Consider the following 19,033-nt stretch of genomic DNA (forward strand, 5'->3'; position numbering starts at 1 on the left):
ATCTGATGTTTTTGTCCATGTGGCATTTGTTTAGGTTGCATTCAGGAAAAGTGACTTCTGTGACTGACTGTGGCCAAGAGAATGTGGAGACTGGCAAGGAAAAGTTGATTACTTGAGATTTTTACCCCTCGTGATGAGTGGGATGGACTTTAGAGAGTTATTTTTAGTTGATGATAGGGTGAGGGGAAAAAAGTCTAGGCTGTATTTAAAACTGTAGCATCCATTGGAAGTACCAGCAGAAGTGCTGAGGAAGGTGGTAAATTTGTATAAAACACTCCCTGCCACCTTCATCAGGTGCTTGGACAATTAACAAGGGCGTTGAAGGGCTACGCAAAGAGTCCACCCTTGGCCAGGCTGGCCCTGAGCACAGAAAGCTGCACATCCAGCACTGACCCTGGGAACAAAGGATCCTCCTGAACCCAAACATGTTTGTGCTAATCCCGGCTGCTTCCTGGCGGGCAGCGGGAGGAAGCGGAGCCACTGCCTCTAACAGATGTACAGTGAGGAGATTACAGGGTGAGATTAAACACCCTCTCCATCACATCCTCCCGTGGCCAGCACAGCAGTAATGGACTGTCCCAGGCTGCCTGCCAAGCTGGGGATGTAACAGGCAGCAGATTCTGCATCTCCTGTCTCCATGCCTGCTTTGGAGCTGTTTCCCAATGCCAAGACTTCTTCAGCACCTGAAGCATGAGCTGCCTTAGCTGTTCCTGCCTGTGAGGAGGAGTGGGCTGGGTGGGAGAAGGCAGGAGAAAACATGGAATTCACAGCATCCAGAAATGATGCATTCAGCTGAAGTGCTGTTAAAGCTAAAACACAAGTGCCCCTACCTGACCACAGCAGGGTTTGCTAAGGGACCAAGTGCTGAAGAAGTTGGGAAGGATCTTTATTTTGGTGGACTTGCTTTTTTGCCACTACACTTGGAGTAGATGATTTCAGGACAGGGAAGGACTTGTTCCCTCTTTCTGGGTTTGGGTGGTGCCTTATATTGCTGTAGCCAGTCTTGGTGCCTTGTGCTGCTCTTCCCATGGAAATAACCTAGGTTGGTTGCAAGAATCAGCTGTTCCACTGTGTGTTTAGGCTAATTAATATGGTAATGGGAGAGTATCTTCCATTATCAAACAAAGGGATGGTTCTGAAGTAAAAGAACACTTTGTGGAAATTGTAGAGTTCAGAATTGTCATTGTGTGAGATGTGCAAAACCCTCATCAGCCAAGTGGGTTGGGTTTGACTCAGTAGAAATTAAAGAAGGTCACTTTTCTTGGGCAAGGGCTGTGATCTCAGTTGTGGTACCAGGGCAGTAGCTGTTGTCTGAGCCGTGGGCTTCCTCCCCAGTTCTGTGTGAAGGGATCAAACAATGTGCCCTTGTTTTTGGGTAGAATAAGGGGGAAAATCACTACAGGTTCTGCTAATGACACGTGTGTGGTGCATGTTCCCAAGCCTCCCGTGGAGAGGACATTGCTCAGTCAGAGGCAGCACCAGGTGACACTCGGGAGCTGGGCAGCCACAGGACTGTCCCCTTCATGGGGTGCATTGGCACAGGCCCAGCTGCCTGTGGGTTTGCAGCTCCTTGAGGACAGCACAACTTGGGAGGGATCCCAGAAATGTGCACAGCTGCAGTGGGACCTGCTGAGCCACACGGGGAACCGGATACCTCCTGTGGTGCCATCCCAGGAATGTACACGGCCATGCCTCTTCTCTTTCTCCTTGCCTGCACAGAAATCTCTTTTCCTGAGTGCAGGAGACAACTGTTTGGCAAATAACAGCAGCCTGGGCTCCAGGGAGAGCATTGTTTCCAATAGCCACCGGGCTGGAGGCGGGAGCAGAAGGGAATGACTTGGGATGAGGGTCTAAGTGGCACCATCTGCTTCTGAAGGGCATCGTTTGGGCAGCAGAGGAGGCTCCTGGAGTTAAGTAATTGGGAATAGCAGGCTCCTGGCTGGAAAATGTGCCAGCCCTCCTGGCAAAAAGCTGTTAAATCTCTGTTGCTGGCATGTGGAAGCAGTTCTGTATAACAGGGCTCCAAAGGCTCTTTTTAACCCTTGGTGCACATTTTAAAAAAAGCAACCTAACGCACTTTTGATCTCAGAATGGCATGTGGCCAGGTGTTGGGAATAAAGGGGAAGGTGGGTCCTCATGGAGGTATGTGAACAGCTCCCAGTCTGATCCTCCTGTGCAGCCAACAGCCAGATGTGGCCTGCCAAAAATGCACACAAAATGGTGCCTGTTTTAACAGCTTTAGCAGGAAAACACAGGGTGTGATGAATGATTCATGAGAATCAATAGAACCCGAGGCATTTACTGCCCCTTAAAACCAGTGCCTGCCTGCCAAGGGGTGCATTTGCAAGGTGAGTGATCACAGAATGCTCTGCTGGGTTTTGGGATGCAGTCACAGCTCACTGCAGCCCTCACCCTGCTGTCTGCAGACACGTCCAGCTCAGCAGCCAGGCCCAGGAGCCTTTCATTCCCCAGATGAAAGCACGAGCTGTTGGGCATCTCCCAGCGAGCACAGATACAAACAAGGCCCCATTTTGCATCCCCCCCTCCTAGGGTGGCTTCCTTGGAAGCTTTGGCCTTCATCCTGTTTGTCTGATTCACGATCAAAAGAGTGTTGCTGCCTACGTGTGTCTTGAAGCATTTTCTTCTTTCATATCTCACATAAGCGGCCAATTTCTTCATTAAAATAAAATGGAGGTAAATGAAATCAAGTAAGATCTGTCTTTGCAGTGGTTGTATTTTGCTGATAGTGAGACCAGGGCTGGGCAAAGCTCTTTTGGGACCTTTTCTGGTGTGCAGGGGAAAAGGATGCTGCATAGCCAGATGGGTTTTCCTGCCAGGGGGAAGGTTGGATCTAAGAGTGCAAGTCCCAGCCATCCTGAAGATGAAACAGTTGGATCATAAACCATGTATTTTTTTCAAGTCTGATCTGGATGTTTTTTAATCTTCCTCAAATTAAAGGAAAATCTCTTGTTTGACCCAAAACAAAATTGTTTTCTTTGGCCAGCCAACTGAAAAAATCAGCTCTGTCCCCAGTGTTGGTCCAAGCTCCTTTCCTAATTGTGCCTCCACAGCAATCCTGCTCCATGCAACTTTACCAGTCCTGGATTAGAGCCTTGTTGCTAAAGAATTTGCAGGAACAAGAGAGTTCAGCTACTTGCTCTAAGTTTAGTCCAACTCTTCTGGTTAAGTTTGTAAATATTTGTTCATATCCTACCTCGGTTTTATGGATGTTTGTCCAGATTCTGTGTTTTTCAGCTGTTTAATCATTTATTTTGTGAGATTTTGCAAAACAATATATGTATTTGCTTGTGTGCCTGGTGAAGCTGAGGTTTTGATGTAACTGCAGAGTTTCCATCAATGGTGGAATTAGAACCCTTTATATGAAGGTGAAGGATTTTGGTCAGGAAACAGATGAACTTGATGTCCTTTGGCACCACATTTTTACCTCTGCAGCCTGCTCTGGGTTGTGACTGGTGAGCCTGGTAGCTGTCCCATGAGTTTTAGGTGATTAGGATTTATGGGTTTATTTTATATCTATTTTCTTGGGCCTTGGAAAGACCTTTGCCTCCCATTACCTGTGGCCTTTGGTCTCCTATGGAGGACAAACCTGCAGACCACTGGACCATCCTGCCAGCCCCACCCTCACCTGAGAACCTGCAGCTTGATGGGGGAATTTTTACAGTTCTTAAAGCTGTTAGTGGTGTGCTGGGTGGTTTTTTGGTTTTTTCCTTCCTTTAATGTTTGTTATCCTCCTCAGGAGACGTGTCGGAAGTGCCAGGGGCTGTGGAAGGAGCACATGAATCTCACCTGTGAGCAGCTGGCTGAGAAGGATGACATCAAATACAGGACATCCATGTAAGTGAGACCCCACAGCCAGGGGAACACAGGGAGGTGGATGAACTGGGAATCACAGGACATTGTCCCTCAGTTTCTGCTGGCTGTCACTGGGGATGGCAGAGCTGAGGGGTCAGACAGCTCCCAGGATGGGATTTCTGTCTGTGAAAGATACTTGGCAGCAGATCCAGCCGGTAATTTGAGAACGTGGGAAAGCTGTCACCAGCCCAGCCTGCTCCTCTGGCTGGCCCAGTGTCTGCAGGCTGGCACCTGGTCCTTCTCCGAGGTGAGAAACCCCCATTAGCATTGCTGGGGGGAGAAGGGACGTGGTGTGTGCAGGCAGAGGAGTGGATTGAGTCACAGTAGGTCATTACTAGCCTTTGAAAATCCGGAGTGGAGACTGCACTGTTTGCTCAGCTGCTGCTTTGTGGGAGAGGATGTGTTTTCCTCCAGAAGCTTTTGCCTGTTTCTAACCAGTTTGTAGGAATTGTTACAAAGTGCAGTCACATTTTGAAATATGCAGATGTAAATCCTGACTGTTACCCTAAAATCTTTTGCAGTTTGATTTCCCTCTTATCTACAGTAAATGACAAAATCCTCTGCCTTCAGGAAACAAGGGAATTTTCATTTATGGAGCTAAATGTCTGGTGCAGCCAAGTGGGACTTGCCCACATTGCCCAATCCCTTCCTCTCTGATTTAGTCTGTCTGGCTTGAGTAGAGGTTGGAAAGCTCCACCACTGGGATTTGAATGATTCTTGCTTGCTCATCCCACAGTCCTTAATTCAGAAGAAAATCTTTACAGATTTGGTATGAGTTTTTTTTCTCTGCTGATCCTTTCCCTGTAGGAAAGAGGGATGAGAGGGAGGAGGAATGAGTTGTTATGTCCCTAGTAAGGAAAAAAAATACCAGTTTCAAAACCTTCAGCAGATCGTGTCTGTGGATAGATGAGTCTAACTGCCTGATACAATAAAAACTTCCTTTTGAAACCCTGCATAAGGAAAGGGAAGCCCAGCTGGAATTCAGGCTAAACTTCCTGCCTTGCTCAAAGTTTCCAAAAAAAAATCTGCATTGACAGCATCCTGTTGAGTGGCAGAGGGAAGAGCAGCTGCAGCTCTAAGGAGAGTCACTCTCAAGTTGGGTTTTTGTGCCTATTCTTAGCACATCTCCACATGCCTGGGTGCAGGTCATGCTGGCTATAACTCTGTGGGAACCTTGGGTGTCTGCAAGGCTGGGGAGTTCCCACCCCACCATTCCCTGCTCCTCTGCTTGTGCTGATGGAGCAGTTTGTGGGGCTCTGCTGCAGTCCTCAGAAATACCTCCCTGCCATCTCCCAAACGTTTGTTAGCTTTGCAGATGCACTGAGGCAGCTGGGTGGAGATGCCTGGCTAAGGATGATCCTTCCCCAGTGTCAGAAGAATTGTGCTTCCCTCCATGCAAACACGCTGGCCTTGCTCTGCTGTCATCAAATTTCACTTCTAGGTTGTGAATTAAAGTGTAACGTGATCTCCAGCGGTCAGAAAATGGGCCCTCAGGATGATAATTTATATTCTGAAGTCTTTTAATTAAATGACCGAGCCTTTCTTCATTTCTGTGCCAAAACAGTCTTGCTGTGAGCTGAGCCTGTGCTGGAGTTTGTGTCACTGCCAGGGTGTCCCTTGGGAACAAGGATTGAGCTTTGTCCTGGATTCCCACTTGTGCTCTGTTAGATGAAAACCCATTTCTAAAACCTAAAGCAATAACCTCTGCAAAATGTATATAGGGAATCTTAGAGAAAAGATAACGCCTCTATGGGGAAATGTGATTATTTTTCAGTTACTGATTTAAATTTAACAAACACTAAGTGAATCTGGAGCATAGCAGCCAGGCTTGGAAGAGAAATACATGGTCATGGCAACTTTGTAGCCAGAGCAACAGGCAAACATAAAAGCTAGAGGTGACAGCCAAATGTTTGCTTTTCCTGAACTTTATCTCCTTGGCTGTATTTCCTTCAGCCAACTCAAGCATCCAAGTGCCCTTTGGCCCTTGAACTTGCATCTCAAATTCCTTCCAAGCCAGAGGCTGGTGCTTTGGCTCTCGTGGAAACCAGGATCAGGGCTGCAGCATGCAGCCAGTGATTGACTTTTTTTCTCTTATTTTGTTCTGAGTTGTCATGGGCTGGCTCCACGTGGAGCTGAGCCCAGACCTCCTTGGAACAGCAGCAGGCTTGGGGATGGAATCGGAGCAGAGAGGAGGGGGTTAAAGCCTTGCTGGGGTGCTGTAAAAGTCATTTTATCACAGGCTGGTGAGTGCAAACACCCCTTTGCTAATCCTCCCTGGTCTTGCAGAGAGGAGAAGATGACAGCTGCCCGGATTAGGAAGTGCCACAAGTGTGGGACAGGCCTGATCAAGTCGGAGGGCTGTAACCGCATGTCGTGCCGCTGCGGCGCCCAGATGTGCTACCTCTGCCGGGCTGCCATCAACGGCTACGACCACTTCTGCCAGCACCCCCGCTCTCCTGGGGCACCCTGCCAGGACTGTGCCAAGTGCTCCCTCTGGACAGACCCCACAGTAAGTAACAAAGGATTTTTGTCAATGATTCTCACCCCAGTTTCCATCACCGCCCACACAGGCACTTTGCAATACACGCATTCCACGGGAGGGGAAAATGGTTTTAGTCAGCTCAACTTTTACCTTTCCCAAGGCAGCTAAAACACCACACTGGGATCCTGCAACAGCACAGAGTCACATCTGACCACAGCTTGGGAGGAGCTGATGTTGCTTTAGGGAAAATCAGCTCCTTTCAGATGAGGGCTTTGGCTGGAAGTGCTCTGAGTGCTGTTCTGGAGAGTGAGGCTGGTGGGGAGCAATGCTGGCAGCAGGCACAGCAGCCAGCTTTGGGATTATTGGGACTCAGTCCTGCTTTTGCAGCTGAGATGGTGTTGGCATGGCCTGGCATTTGGAGGCAAGGAGAATTGTGGTTTTGGTGCTCATATGATCTGACTGCTGGCTGTGAAACCTGTCACAGAGATGGACCCATCAGAAAATTGCCTGCAAGCCCAGAGTTGTAGTTTGGGTCCATTCTCAGGGCTGTTGTCAGCAGCTGCAGAGGGAGAGCTGAAGTGTGGAGTGAGCTGTAGTAATTTAATACAGCTCCTATCTGTGACAGGCTTGGGAAAACTTGCTGCAGCAAGTAAATCTCTGTAAATAGAGGTGTTCAATACTGTAAATCCAGGAGTGTTGGAAGGAGCAGGAGTTGAATTTCCTGATTTTAGCAACGCCAGCAGAGAAACACTAATGTGGATCTGCCTTCCCAGGGCTGGCCTGAACTTCCTTTTTCCTAATGGTTCTTTGTCTTGGGTTTCTGCAGCTTTCCAGGCTGTTCCCAGCCCCCCTGTCTGCAGGGAATGTGCACAATCCTGCATCTGCACAGAGTCAGGGAAAATCCACTCTAAATCTCTCCTTTCTACCTCCAGGCTCTTGGGGATCTCCCAGCAATGTCACAACCAGCATAAGCTTCCAAGTCTTTTGCTTGCCTGCTTTTATTCCCTGAATTATCCTGTCAGTGTGAGCTGTTAAACTATACACAACCACCTCCTTGCAGGCACCCCTGGAGCATTTCTGACACCTGGTTCTGAGTCTCTGGGATTGCTGTCCCACTCCTTTTCCAGCAGGATGTGATTTGGGGCTCAGCAGTGCTGGCATCCGTTGTTCCTGCCAGGCTGCTGATTGTGCTGGGGGATGGCATTTGTTCAGAGCCAGAGAAAACATGAGGCCTCTCAAAAAAGCTCGTACTGTACTTTCAAATAAATAAATAAATAAGCAGCACAAAGAGGCCACTGTCACCAGGCCCTTTCCACCTCTCTAATTAACCAATGTTGTGGCAAAGGAAAATTTCCCACTGTCAGCACAGAGCTGGCACTGCCTGCTCTTTTATTATTTAATTCTTTTTTGGATGATGGAGTGCTGGTGGGCTGGCGAGGTGAAGCTGGGTGATTGTCCTTGCTGCAGTGCACAGAGTAACACAAAACTCAACTGCTGGCTTGAAGCTGCAATGATGGTATCTGTGTGCATGGTCCTCCCTCATAAGGGGCTTAGGGACACCAACCCAACCCCTCCAGGGTGATCTCTGCTCTCATATGGGACATGGAGACAAGAATTAGCCTGGTAGATGTAAAGAGGAAAATGGAATTTGAGTCTTGACATGGAGATTTGAAAGAGTGAACGACCATTGCATCAGTAGTGTTCTGTTCTTTGCCAGGGATAACATCCATCCAAGGCATGGCTTTGAAAGATCTGGTTTGAGTCTAAATCCCTATTATTTACAGCAAAATTCAGGTTTCTTTAAAATAGGGAACCTTTGTTCTTTTCCAAATGTTTAATGTTTTCCCAGTCTGAAACAATTCTTGTGAAAGTATAAGTAAACCTACTCATTAGCTTGGGTTAAAAACAAATTAAAGGCAGTCCTCTAGGAATGGCAGCATCTGTTAGTCTTTGTCTCAAATGATCTTGAGAGAGTAAAGCAGAGGCTTCAAAATTTCCCATAATTAAAGGTTAGTTAAAATTTTGTCCCTAAGCTGTAATCAGGCTGGAGTCTGATTTAAAAGTATCAGTGCAATATTTGCTGGCTCTGAGACAAGCTGCAGTCCTGCTGTGGTGAGCAGCTTCCAGGGGGGCCAGGCAGGAATTGTTTAATCCCTGCATTTCTTCTGGAGCCCACTGGTGCCCTGCACCCCTGCAGGAGGTGCCAGGAGCCCTTCCCAGGGAGCTGCTTGGCCACAAGTCCTCGTGTCCCCAGTCCATGCAGGCTCTGCTCTGCAGGAGAGGCTGATGCAACATTGCCAGAGACAAAGCTCAGGAGGGAGCAGTGGGAATAAAGCTGTTAGAAAGCATCCAGGGCAGAGATGGTGCAGGGCCTTGAGGGGAAGCTGTCTGAGGAGTGTTTGGTTTGTTCAGCTGAGGGGAGATAGATTGATTGATTGATTGATTGATTGGGGGCTGCAGCTCCAATCTCTGCTCTCTGTGAGCAGGGACAGGACCCAAAGGAACATCTGGAGCTGTGTCAGGGAGGTTTAGGTGGGATATCAAGGGAAGGTTCTGCCCCCAGAGGGTGCTGGGGCACTGGAGAGGCTGCCCAGGGAATGGTCCCAGCCCCAGGGCTGCCACAGCTCCAGGAGCATTTGGACATCACCAGGCACAGGATGGGATTGTTGGGGTGTCCTGTGCAGAGCCACAGGTTGGACTTGATGATCTTTGTGGATCCCTCCCAGCTCAGGACACTTTATGGTTCTACACATTGGCTCTGGGATGGAAGGGCTGTGTTGCCTGTTTGCCCTGATTTCTAAAAATCTGTAGCAAACCTAAGGCTGCTTGTGTGCATTTCATCCACTTTTTACAAATCCTGGGATGCAATGGGGATTAATGCATTCTGGTAAACCAGGTTCTGCTCTCAAACATATTATTTTGAATTTAATACTCATCTTTGGGCTCTCAGTAATATTGCACAGAGGCTTTTTTTTTGGCTTTAAAGTTTTAAGATGTTTTCAGTAAACTCTTAAAACCCTCCCAAAGGCCCATCGTTAAAGTTCAAAGCAGAAGACTAATCATCATGAGGTGTTTGCAATTATCCCCCCTTCTGGTGTTATAAAAAGATGATGTTGAGAGAAGACTCTGTAAAACTTCAAATGCATCAAGGAAATGCATGAAGTGCACAGTGCTGCCTTTAGGATTTGGAAGGGAGGATGGGGGGAAGCTCCCCTAAGTTTAGGATGTGGAGTTTGTGGTGGGTTTGGGGTTTTTTTAACTGCTATAAAATGCCTCAATCATAAGCATATGGTTCATCCAGGGGATTTCACACAAAGATATGGAATGCCTGTTGCTAAAATAACTCTGCATTTCTTGAACTCCAGCGTGTGCTTGGTCCCCATGCTGGCCCCCCTTTTCCTGCAGCACTGCGGATGCCCTGTTCCACTTACAGCACAGGCTGCTTTTATCCCTGCTTCCTGCTGCATGGAGGAGCACCCAGAGACAGCCCAGGCCTGTTCTTGCTCAGCCTCTCCACAGCTGATCTGGGAATGATTTGAAACAAAACCCCTCAGTCCTTTGGAAGCCTCCGTCGTGAAAAATCATTTCAAGTTTATTAGGAACGGCTGCGGCCACACGTACATGGAAAAAAGAAAGCAGTAAAGAGGCAGAAAGGGGGAGGCAGTGGTGCTGAAGCACTTTCTAAAGTAGGGGAGGAGTTGCAGAGCCCAGAAATAGGCACCAGGACTCTTGTTTTCCCTCTTTTCAGGAGGCGGCAGCCGCTTCCCGGTGACACTTAATAATTAAAGATAACGAGAAGCGCAGGAGATAAAAACAGAGCTTTCAAAAGCTCCCTGGCTGGCACTTTTGTTCTGGGCAGAGGAGGTTTTATTTGGGGGGAGGTTGTCTCTGTGTGACTTGCTGAGCTTTTATCTCTCTTGCTGCTGTATTTTCTCATTCCCAAGGGCAGTTTGTTTCTGCAGCAGCTCGTTCTGCTTGTGGCAGGGCCCTGTGTGGATGCTGGGTGAGGCTCCTGTGCAGCAGCATTGTTGGATCAGGCCTCCCTGCCATGAAAAGGTGCCTCTCTTAGCAACCCAGCCCTGCTCCTCGTTAATCCATCCACAGACCAAGCTCTGTGTGCTGCTGTGATTGGCTCCGAGATCGCTGCATTCCCTGGATTCAATGGCAGAGAGCTGAAAGGAAAAGCTTCCTCCATGCCATGCTGTGAGAGCCTTTCCCAGGTGGGGGATGGCAAGGACAGGCTCCCACACTGGCCAGGGATCAGCATTTGTTTTCCTTGGCTACAGCATGGGATGCACAGAGCATTCTGCTGCTGGGTCTGGAGTAAAGCTTGGTGATGTTCTGTCACTTGAAAACACAGCTCCTGCTAATGACCATGTGTGCTTTCTGCAGATAAAAAGGGGTGAATGCATCTCAGAGATCCTTTGCATTTTCCTCCTGGCCACCTCCCTTCTCCCGTGATGCAGCAGAGTGTGGGGAAGGGCCACGCTGTAGCATTGCCCTGCATTTCCTCTCTGGCAGAAAAGCCAAGTTACATCTTTGCTCACAAAAACTGCCCAGTGCTGAGACCCCCCCAGGGTTGGGAGGTTGCTTTTTTCCTTTTTTCCTTTTTTCTTCTTCTTTTTTTTTTTTTTTTTTTTTTTGTCTTGCTGTAGGCAAGGCAGCTGACAGGAAGATGACTGTTAACTTGACAAGATAAATGCCTTCAATCCACACAGCCTGTGAACAGGCCATTAAAATTATAATCTAATCCTTTATTAGGGGACTTGAACCCGCTCAGGGAAATGGACACAAGAAGCTTTTGAAATCTTCCTGCAGCATCACCCCATGTGATGTTAAAAGGTTTCTCACCACAAAACCAGCCATAAGTGTGCTAATGAAATCTTAATTTTTGGTGTGGGTGCTTTACCCCTCGATGAATCTGTCATCTTTCTAATTACTGTGGTATTAAAAAACAGCCTTTGCTTCCAAAGAATTAGGAGTGTTTTGTAAGATTCACTAAAATAGCACCAGAACTTGTTTGTTGGTTGTTTTTTTTTTCTAATTCTGACCTGCACAATATGTATTAGGCAGAACTTGTGGCATCAGCTTTCTTAAAGAACATCCTAAAATTATCTTGCTGTTTACATATCATCAATTCTTTTGTTCCATCTGGGATGTGGATCTTTCCTAAATACTGCAGGTATTGAACGGTGCTGTGCATTCATCACTTGCCAAATTTAATGTCAGCCTCTTAATGTGTAGTGGGGTTCTTTTTTTTGTTCTTATGATAATAATGGATACCAGTCTTTCAGAAATACTGATGCAAAAAAAAACCAAAAATTCCAAGCTAAATCTTGGTATGTGGCATTAAGCATAAGCACTTCTTAACCTTCCAGTGGGAAAATACACTTTTATCAGCAGAGAAGCAACAGGGCTTGATAAGGTCTGTTCTTGGAGATGGGGATTGTTGTGGCTCTGCTGTGATTTGTGGTTTCAGAACTCGTCATCCTGATCCAGGTCTGCTCCTGGCAGGGTTTTGCACCCAGGGTGTGCTGTGAGCTCTGCCCCTCTGGAGCTGAGTGGGTTCTGTGGCTGCTGCACTTTGGGGGATGTGTTTTATGCTGTGCTGGACAGCTCTGGGCTCAGTTTGGAGGTCTGGCAGATGGGTTTGCTGTTCCCTGTTCCCAGGAGCTCTGGGAGCTGCAGTAATCAAATCCAGCAGCACCTTGGGCCAGTGCAGCTGGCTGCAGCCCCGGGGCAGATGGATGTGTCCAGCCCCATCACAGGGAGGTCAGCTGCAGTTTAAACTGGGAGGCTGGAGCAGCCCTGCCTGCAGAAGGGTCTGGGAAAGCTGTCTTTGTGTCCAGTTTTGTGCAGGACTGACCAGAGCTGCAGCATCAGGGGCGGTGACAGGAAGGGGAAGCACCACTGCACAGGATTAACCATAGATTTTTGTTGGAAAGGACTTTAAAGCTCATCTTGCTCCACCTCCTGCCATGGGCAAGGACACCTTCTGCTATCCCAGGTTGCTCCAAGCCCTGTCCAACCTGGCCTTGGGCACTTCCAGGGATGGGGCAGCCACAGCTTCTCTGGGCAGCCTGTGCCAGGGCCTCCCCACCCTCCCAGGGAGAGTTTACTCTGTAATCACAGACTTTAACTTAACAAAATGCTTTTACTTTAGTCTAAGGGCACATTTCTGGGCTTTAAGGTAAGGTTTATCCTTTGTGTGGGGAAAGGAGATACTGGGTGATCTTGCTCAGCTGAGCTTAAAATATATTTCTTGTCACATAAACCTTCAGGTGCATCTTCTCCAGTACTAGAATGAAATGGGAGTGGTGGCTGTGTCCATTTTCAACAGCATTGCAAAATATAGTCTGAGAAGGAAAAAAAAAAAAAAATCAAGTCTTAAAGCTTGAAACCAAGCTTTGAGAGTGCTGCTGGGGCAGCTAAAGAGCAGGAGGTGTTTGGCTGCCTGTGGAGCCATGCCCAGGTGGTTTTCCAGCCAGGAATACTGATACTACAGGGGTAGTTAGGCATTCCATATAGGCTCAGAAGAGCCATTCTTCAGCAGCTTTTGTGGAGATAGATAAGCTGTAATTAACAGCCCATGCAAGCAGCCTGCTTGGGAAAGGAAAAAAAAAAAAAAATCAACAAAACATGTCCTGGAAAGTCTTAATTTTTAACCATCGACTCAGAGAATAATAAAAGTGAGGGAAGTATTGAGTTTTTGGCTTGCTGCACATTAAGATAACTTCAGTCTCCCAGGGAAACCTTATCTGGTGGTGGAGGAGGGGATTTCTCCACAAGCTTCCCAGGCTGTGCATGTGCAGGACTGGCAGCTGGGGACTGGGAAGCTTAAAATCATCTCAGTGTAGCTGCATACACGAAGCACATTTTCGATTTAGTTCCAGAGCACTCTTCAAAATGAGGGATTTTTCACGTTAAGAGTGCTCAGGAAGAAATTTATGTGTTTTGGCAGTACTGAAATTAGGGTGACTAAAACAAGCAGAGCCTTGTGCTTTGTGGAGTCCTTGGGGCTCAGGGTTCCAAGCACTGTCCTGGAGGTTTGGCTGCTCTCCCTGAAATCTCCAGGTTTGGTTCCATCCTCACAGCCTCAGAAACTCACCTGAGGCTTCATTGCATCGTTGGATCTCACTGGTGCTCCTTTGAGTTAAGAGAGCTTAAGGTGATGAGAGGCAGCAGGACAAATTCAGTTTCTGGCTTGTTCTTGCCTTCTCAGTGAGCAGCAGCCCTGCATATTCTTGCTATAACCTCTAGACAGACATTAAAGAACCATATTTCGATTTATGCCCTTCTTAGAGTTACAGATAAGATCTAAATGGCACTATTTAGCTACTAGAGCCAGGATTTAAGTTGTGTTAATTCCAGCTGTTGGGCCAAAAACTCTACAAGTGCTAGGATAATGTAAATATTTAATAGACTATTGCCATTAAAAAGATTAACAGCTCTTCAGAGGGGTGGAGCTGGGTCGCTGTTCTCTGGTTTCCATCAAGTCAATGAATTTTAGTGCTGATCTCCCTGGAAAGCTGATCCAAGCATCTTGGTCATACTCCATAAAGTGCAGGTTGTTTGTGCTGCTGCAGTTCCCCCATCACAGCTTTGCTTTTGGGTAAATCTAGGCCAGCCCCAAACGAGGACAATTCAGCCAAATTAATCTTTTTTGGTTTTCCCCGTGAAATGTGAAAAGAAAAGCAGCACTGAGAGAACAGAAAGCTGCTGCAGCAGGAATTCTCCCACTGATTCTTGGTATTCCTTGATTTCTAGGAAGATGATGAGAAGATAATTCATGAGATTCAGAAGGAGGCTGAGGAGGAGCAAAGGAAGAAGAATGGGGGTAAGTCACTGTTGGGATCAAACTGAGGATGGATGATGGGACAGCACAGGGTTCCCAGCAACTGATGGGTCTCTGGACCTGCACTGGGTTCTGTTCTCCTGGGGGCTGGTCTGTTTTTAAAGTGCTGTTGCCTGCAGACTTTTGCTGGGATTGTGAGCAAGATTTGTGTCCATCTCTCGTGTGGCACCGGCGTTGTGGATGTCTCTGCTTGTCAAAGTAGCTGAGGGGCATCAGAACCTCTGAGCTGTGGTGTTGGGGGGCACAGGGGCTGCCCCACATCCCACAGCCGGAAATGTTCCCCCTTTGTGGGGTGGTGTTGGTGAAAGGAGCCGGGCTGGAGAGCTCAAGGGGCAGCAGTAATGCTGTGCAATGTGCTTGGGATGGGGCTGCTGATGGTGTGGGGCGCTGAGCTGCTCTGTGTGGGGTACTGAGCTGCTCTGTGGGGTGATGAGCTCATGGGTGGGGTGCTGAGCTGCATTTTGGGGTGCTGAGCTGCATTTTGGGGTGCTGAGCTGCATTGTGGGGTGCTGAGCTGCTCTGTGGGGTGATGAGGTCATGGGTGGGGTGCTGAGCTGCCCTGTGGGGTGCTGAGCTGCTCTGTGGTGCTGAGCTGCTCTGTGGGGTGACCGCTCTTTGCTCTCCCCCCCGTGCAGAGAACAGCTTCAAGCGCATCGGCCCTCCCGTGGAGAAGCCCGTGGAGAAGATCCAGAGGATGGAGGCCATCCCCAGGCCGGTGCCTCAGAACTTCCACCAGCCCCGGATGCCCCCGTACCCCTTTGTGCACCCCCCGTTCCCCCTGCCCCCCGTGCGGCCCCTGTACAACAACATCCCCCTCAACATCGGGCCCATCCCTGCTCCCTACGTGCCCCCCCTGCCCAACATGAGGGTGAACTTTGATTTCCCCCAGATCAACGTGCAGCTGGAGCACAACCTGCCTATGCACTTTGGGCCTCAGCCCCGGCACCGCTTCTGACCCGCCCCGCAGCACTCAGCAGGGTCAGCACAGGGCCAAGCCACCCCTTAATGGCACCCCCTCCCCACTCCAGCCCCTCTGGGGTTTAGCCAGCAGCCAGGGGACTCAGTGTCCCTGTGCTGCACCCTCTCTAGGGCTTCTCCAAACCTTTGCAATCCAACATTTCAACCTGTGCTGCGACAGGGTTTGGTGCTACATTTCCCAGGGGTGGAATTCCCCCCTGAGCTGGGCATCTCCAGATGTTTTGTTTTGACAAAGCCTGTTCAGGCAGCTGTTGGGAGGAAAAGTGAGGCTTTGTAGGACACAGGGATACAGCTGTTCCTTGGGGAATTCCCAGAAATCCTGCCTTCCTGCTGGCCAGAGCAGCAAAGTGAGTCCTGGAGGAAGGGAGGAGACACTTGGCATCCGAGTAAGCATAAAACCTTCAGGAGTGAGGTAATAGGAGGCAACTGCCCCAGCCTCCTGCCTGTGGTGAGGCTCAGGGCTGGGGTTCCTGTGCTCTCCAGCATCCCTGTATCCTGCTGGCACCTCCCAGCAGAAATAAATTGTTCAAAAGCAAGTCAATGTAGCATTTTTAGTGTGCCTCACTCTCCAAGCAGAGCGAGGGGCTGCAGCAGCTGTCCCACTGCTCAGGGCTTGGTAGGAAGCCCACAGCCATGTTCTGTTTGGGGGTGTCAGAAAGTGGCAGGAGATTTGGGCACCCAAATCTTTGGCTGGACTAAACTTGTCCCCTTTGAAGGGCTCAGTTTTCCCCCCTAAAGGTGTGTGCCCCTCAGCTTCTGAAACGTGGCCTTTGCTTTGCTGTTCTCATCTGGCATCCCAAACCTCCCCCAGCTTCTGGCAGCAGTGCTCAGGCAGCTGTGGAACCACCTGGAGCCAAAGCTGTGCCCTTTATTGCAAAAACTGCCTGGGAGACACCCAGACAGACGTGCAGGCAGTGATGTGTCCTGTGGTAGGAAAATTGGGAATGTTCAGCTTGGGAGCTCCTGTACCCCAAACCCTCACAACCCAATGGGCAGCTGGAGCCTCATGCTGCAGGAAGCTGGCTGCTTCCCCAGCACCAAATAACTCATGAAAATGTATGTGTCAGCTTAATTGGCTTTGGAAAAGTGTGTTAAAAGTTAAACCTGAGTATTGCTAGGCTTAGAAAGTGAGGGAAAAGCAAAACTTCCTTGTGAGAGGTGGGGAATGCAGTGCTGGGCTGTGGGAGGAGGGTGGCACAAAGCCCTTTCTCCACATCCCTTGGCTGTGCTACCTGGTACAGGCCCCATCTAGAAAAGAAAATGGTTGGAGTGGAAAAAACCCCTCTTCCCAGGAATGTTGGGCTGGCTTTTAGCAGCCCATTTGTGCTGTTGTTCTCCAAATGTCTTGTTCTGGCCTTCATCCTGTTCTGTCCTGCTGGGAACTCTCTGGGTGCATTTCCCCTCCCGTCATTCCCCCCTGTATTTCAGCATCCAGGTGTTTTGTGGGTTTCTTTGGTTTTTTCAGGTAAAATTCCCTGTCTCCACCTCACAGCTTCTGCCAAAGCCCCAGGGCAGCGCTCCAGGAGCCCTCGGGTGTGCAGGGGGCACAGGGTGTCAGTGGGATGCTCCTGCACAGGGCCTGGCACAGCATTTGGGGACTGCTCTCCCCAGGAAGGTGTCCCAGACTGGAGGATTTCCCTGCCTTTTGGAGCTGAGTGCTTTTCCCATTGCCTGTGGGTCAAACATTCCCTGTGGAGCTCTCTGGCTCCTCCGTGCCGTGGCCTCTCTAGCATTAATAACCAACTGCTGTTCCCTTGCTGCTGGAATTTTCTATTTTGAATTAGTTTATTCCTGGCAGGGGTGTGGGGGCTGCAGGAGCTCTATCATTTGCTGCTCAGCTGGGCTTTGACCAGGTTTAAATCCTGCCTTGCACTGACTGATTCCTGCAGCAGCCAGGGACAGGAATCCTGTTGGGCTTGGGGAGGGAGAACTTTGTCACAGCAGCTGCTGAGAAAACACACCCAGGGCAGAAGAAGCAGTGGTGCCTTCCCTCCTGGAAAGGGAATCCTGATCGCTTAATAGCTGAGGTTTTATGGGCTCAAGGGCTGGTTTGGATGAGCCTCCAGGCTCTCCAAGGGATTTGCCCTTCCTGGTGGGTGCAGGAGGGATCAGGCAGTGGCCCAAACTAAGAAGGAAATAAGGTGATCATCCAGCAAAAAATGGTGGTGCAGGAATGTGTGGGCATGGAGAGCTGAGCCTTGGCAGAGGGAAGTGAGGGTGTGGAGCAGAGGGGCTGGAGAGGTGGCACAGAGGTGGCACAGGGAGGTTGGTGGCTGTGATCCATCAGGGTCACTGCTGCCCTGGCACAGCTGCCGTGGTCCTGGAGGAGCCTGGAGGATACAGAGGGAAGGGAAGGGAAGGGAGGGTTCCCTGGGTCCCCTGCCAAAGCCAAGGGGTTGTTTCTGTCCAGGAGAGGATAAATCAGTGCCTGGCCTGTGGTGTGCAGGTACAGCATGCCCAGCACACCCAGCACTGCCCCTCTCCCCAAGGAAACACCCATTGCACCAAAACCTTGCAGCCCAAGCACGTGGCTGCTCCTCCCCTCTAACCCAGGAGATCTCAAGTTGCTTCTGAATCTGTGTTGATTTATTAAAAAAAGGAGAGAAAAAGCCCAAAACTTTTACTGAGCCACCCAATGCAGCCTTGACCTGGTTTCTAACTCCTGCATCCCACTTTCCCTCTTGTCTCACAGTCTTTGGAACCACTTGTTTAAAGGTTTTGAAGGCAATGAGGAGGTTGCTGTGCCCAGGCTGATCCCATAACAGGTACTTCTTACAGCTAATTGCAGTGTCCCATTTACTTGCCTTAAAGGTGGAGAGAGAAACTTAGTATTTGCACTTAGCAAAACGTTGTATTAAAAGAAAAAAAGACCTGTAAAGATGTGCATGTTCTGCAACTTTGTATAACAATAGCTGAAAATAAATAGGTGGTTTATTAAAAAAAAAAGGAGAAAAAAAGCCCCAAAAAATATTTTTCTTTACATTCTGGTAGTAAACAGTTCTAATATTCTGTGTGTAAAAAGTTCCTGTATTATATTGTAATTTGAATTTTTGTAAATAAATTTGTGCACTCTGGCTTTTCACCTGTGTGCTTTTCTTACAGCCATGACCTTGTCCTCCCATGCTGCCTGTGCCATGGAACCTCCCCAGATTTTAAGGCAAAACCCCAGCTGACCCTCCTGGAACAGCTGAACCTGTTCCCTGTGCTCCCAAGGAAAAACTGGATGGGATAGAAAATGGTTTCCAGTCACTCCTTTAAATGGAAACCAGGATGGAGGGGAAGGGTGAGGGGATTTCCCCTCTTGCTGGAGTCTGGTGAAAAGAGGAAATGTGTGCTGGCAGCTGGGGAGAGGGCAAGGGGGAGAGTCCTTCCTGCAGCTCCAGGGTGGGCACCCCCTGGCAGAGCTGCTCCCCTGGCTGGGCTCACAGTCTGGTGCCACAGCCAGCTCTGTGCACACACAGATGTCACAGGGAGGCCGAGTGTGGCCATCAGAGCTGCTCAGCATTTCCTGCACTGCACATCCTTCCTTCCTTCCTTCCTTCCTTCCTTCCTTTGGCCCATGCAGGGCTCACCTCCCCCTAATCTGATGGTGAAGGTCCCTCTAGGCAATGCCATCCCCCTGGGGTGTGTGCCTGGGGGGAGCTGGACAGCCCCCCCATCCCAAACTTTACTTTTTCCAATCAGTTTTACATTTTCCAAGGCAAACAGGAGCCCGTGGGTGCCCAGCCAGGCTGTGGTGAGGGAAGCTCTGGCTGCACCCCCATGCACCCACGCACCCAAACCCCCCATCCCAGTGCTCTTCCCTCCCATGTGAGCCCTCCCATGGAGGTGAAACACCTGAATCA

At 49.2% G+C, this 19,033-nt stretch overlaps 1 protein-coding gene across 1 annotated transcript in view; it reads left to right on the top strand.

Moving 5' to 3' along the window:
- The window catches only part of RNF216 (ring finger protein 216), a 76,146-nt gene extending 57,884 nt beyond the window's left edge, over positions 1–18,262 (top strand). Inside the window, 4 exon segments of the mRNA XM_036392665.2 lie at positions 3,758–3,855; positions 6,160–6,382; positions 14,123–14,192; positions 14,846–18,262. Of these exon segments, the coding sequence (XP_036248558.1) occupies positions 3,758–3,855; positions 6,160–6,382; positions 14,123–14,192; positions 14,846–15,165 (711 nt within the window). The 3' untranslated portion in view covers positions 15,166–18,262.
- The last annotated feature ends 771 nt before the right edge of the window (positions 18,263–19,033 follow it).

This window comes from Molothrus ater, chromosome 16 (genome assembly GCF_012460135.2).
Source record: "Molothrus ater isolate BHLD 08-10-18 breed brown headed cowbird chromosome 16, BPBGC_Mater_1.1, whole genome shotgun sequence".
Classification (NCBI taxonomy): domain Eukaryota; kingdom Metazoa; phylum Chordata; class Aves; order Passeriformes; family Icteridae; genus Molothrus; species Molothrus ater.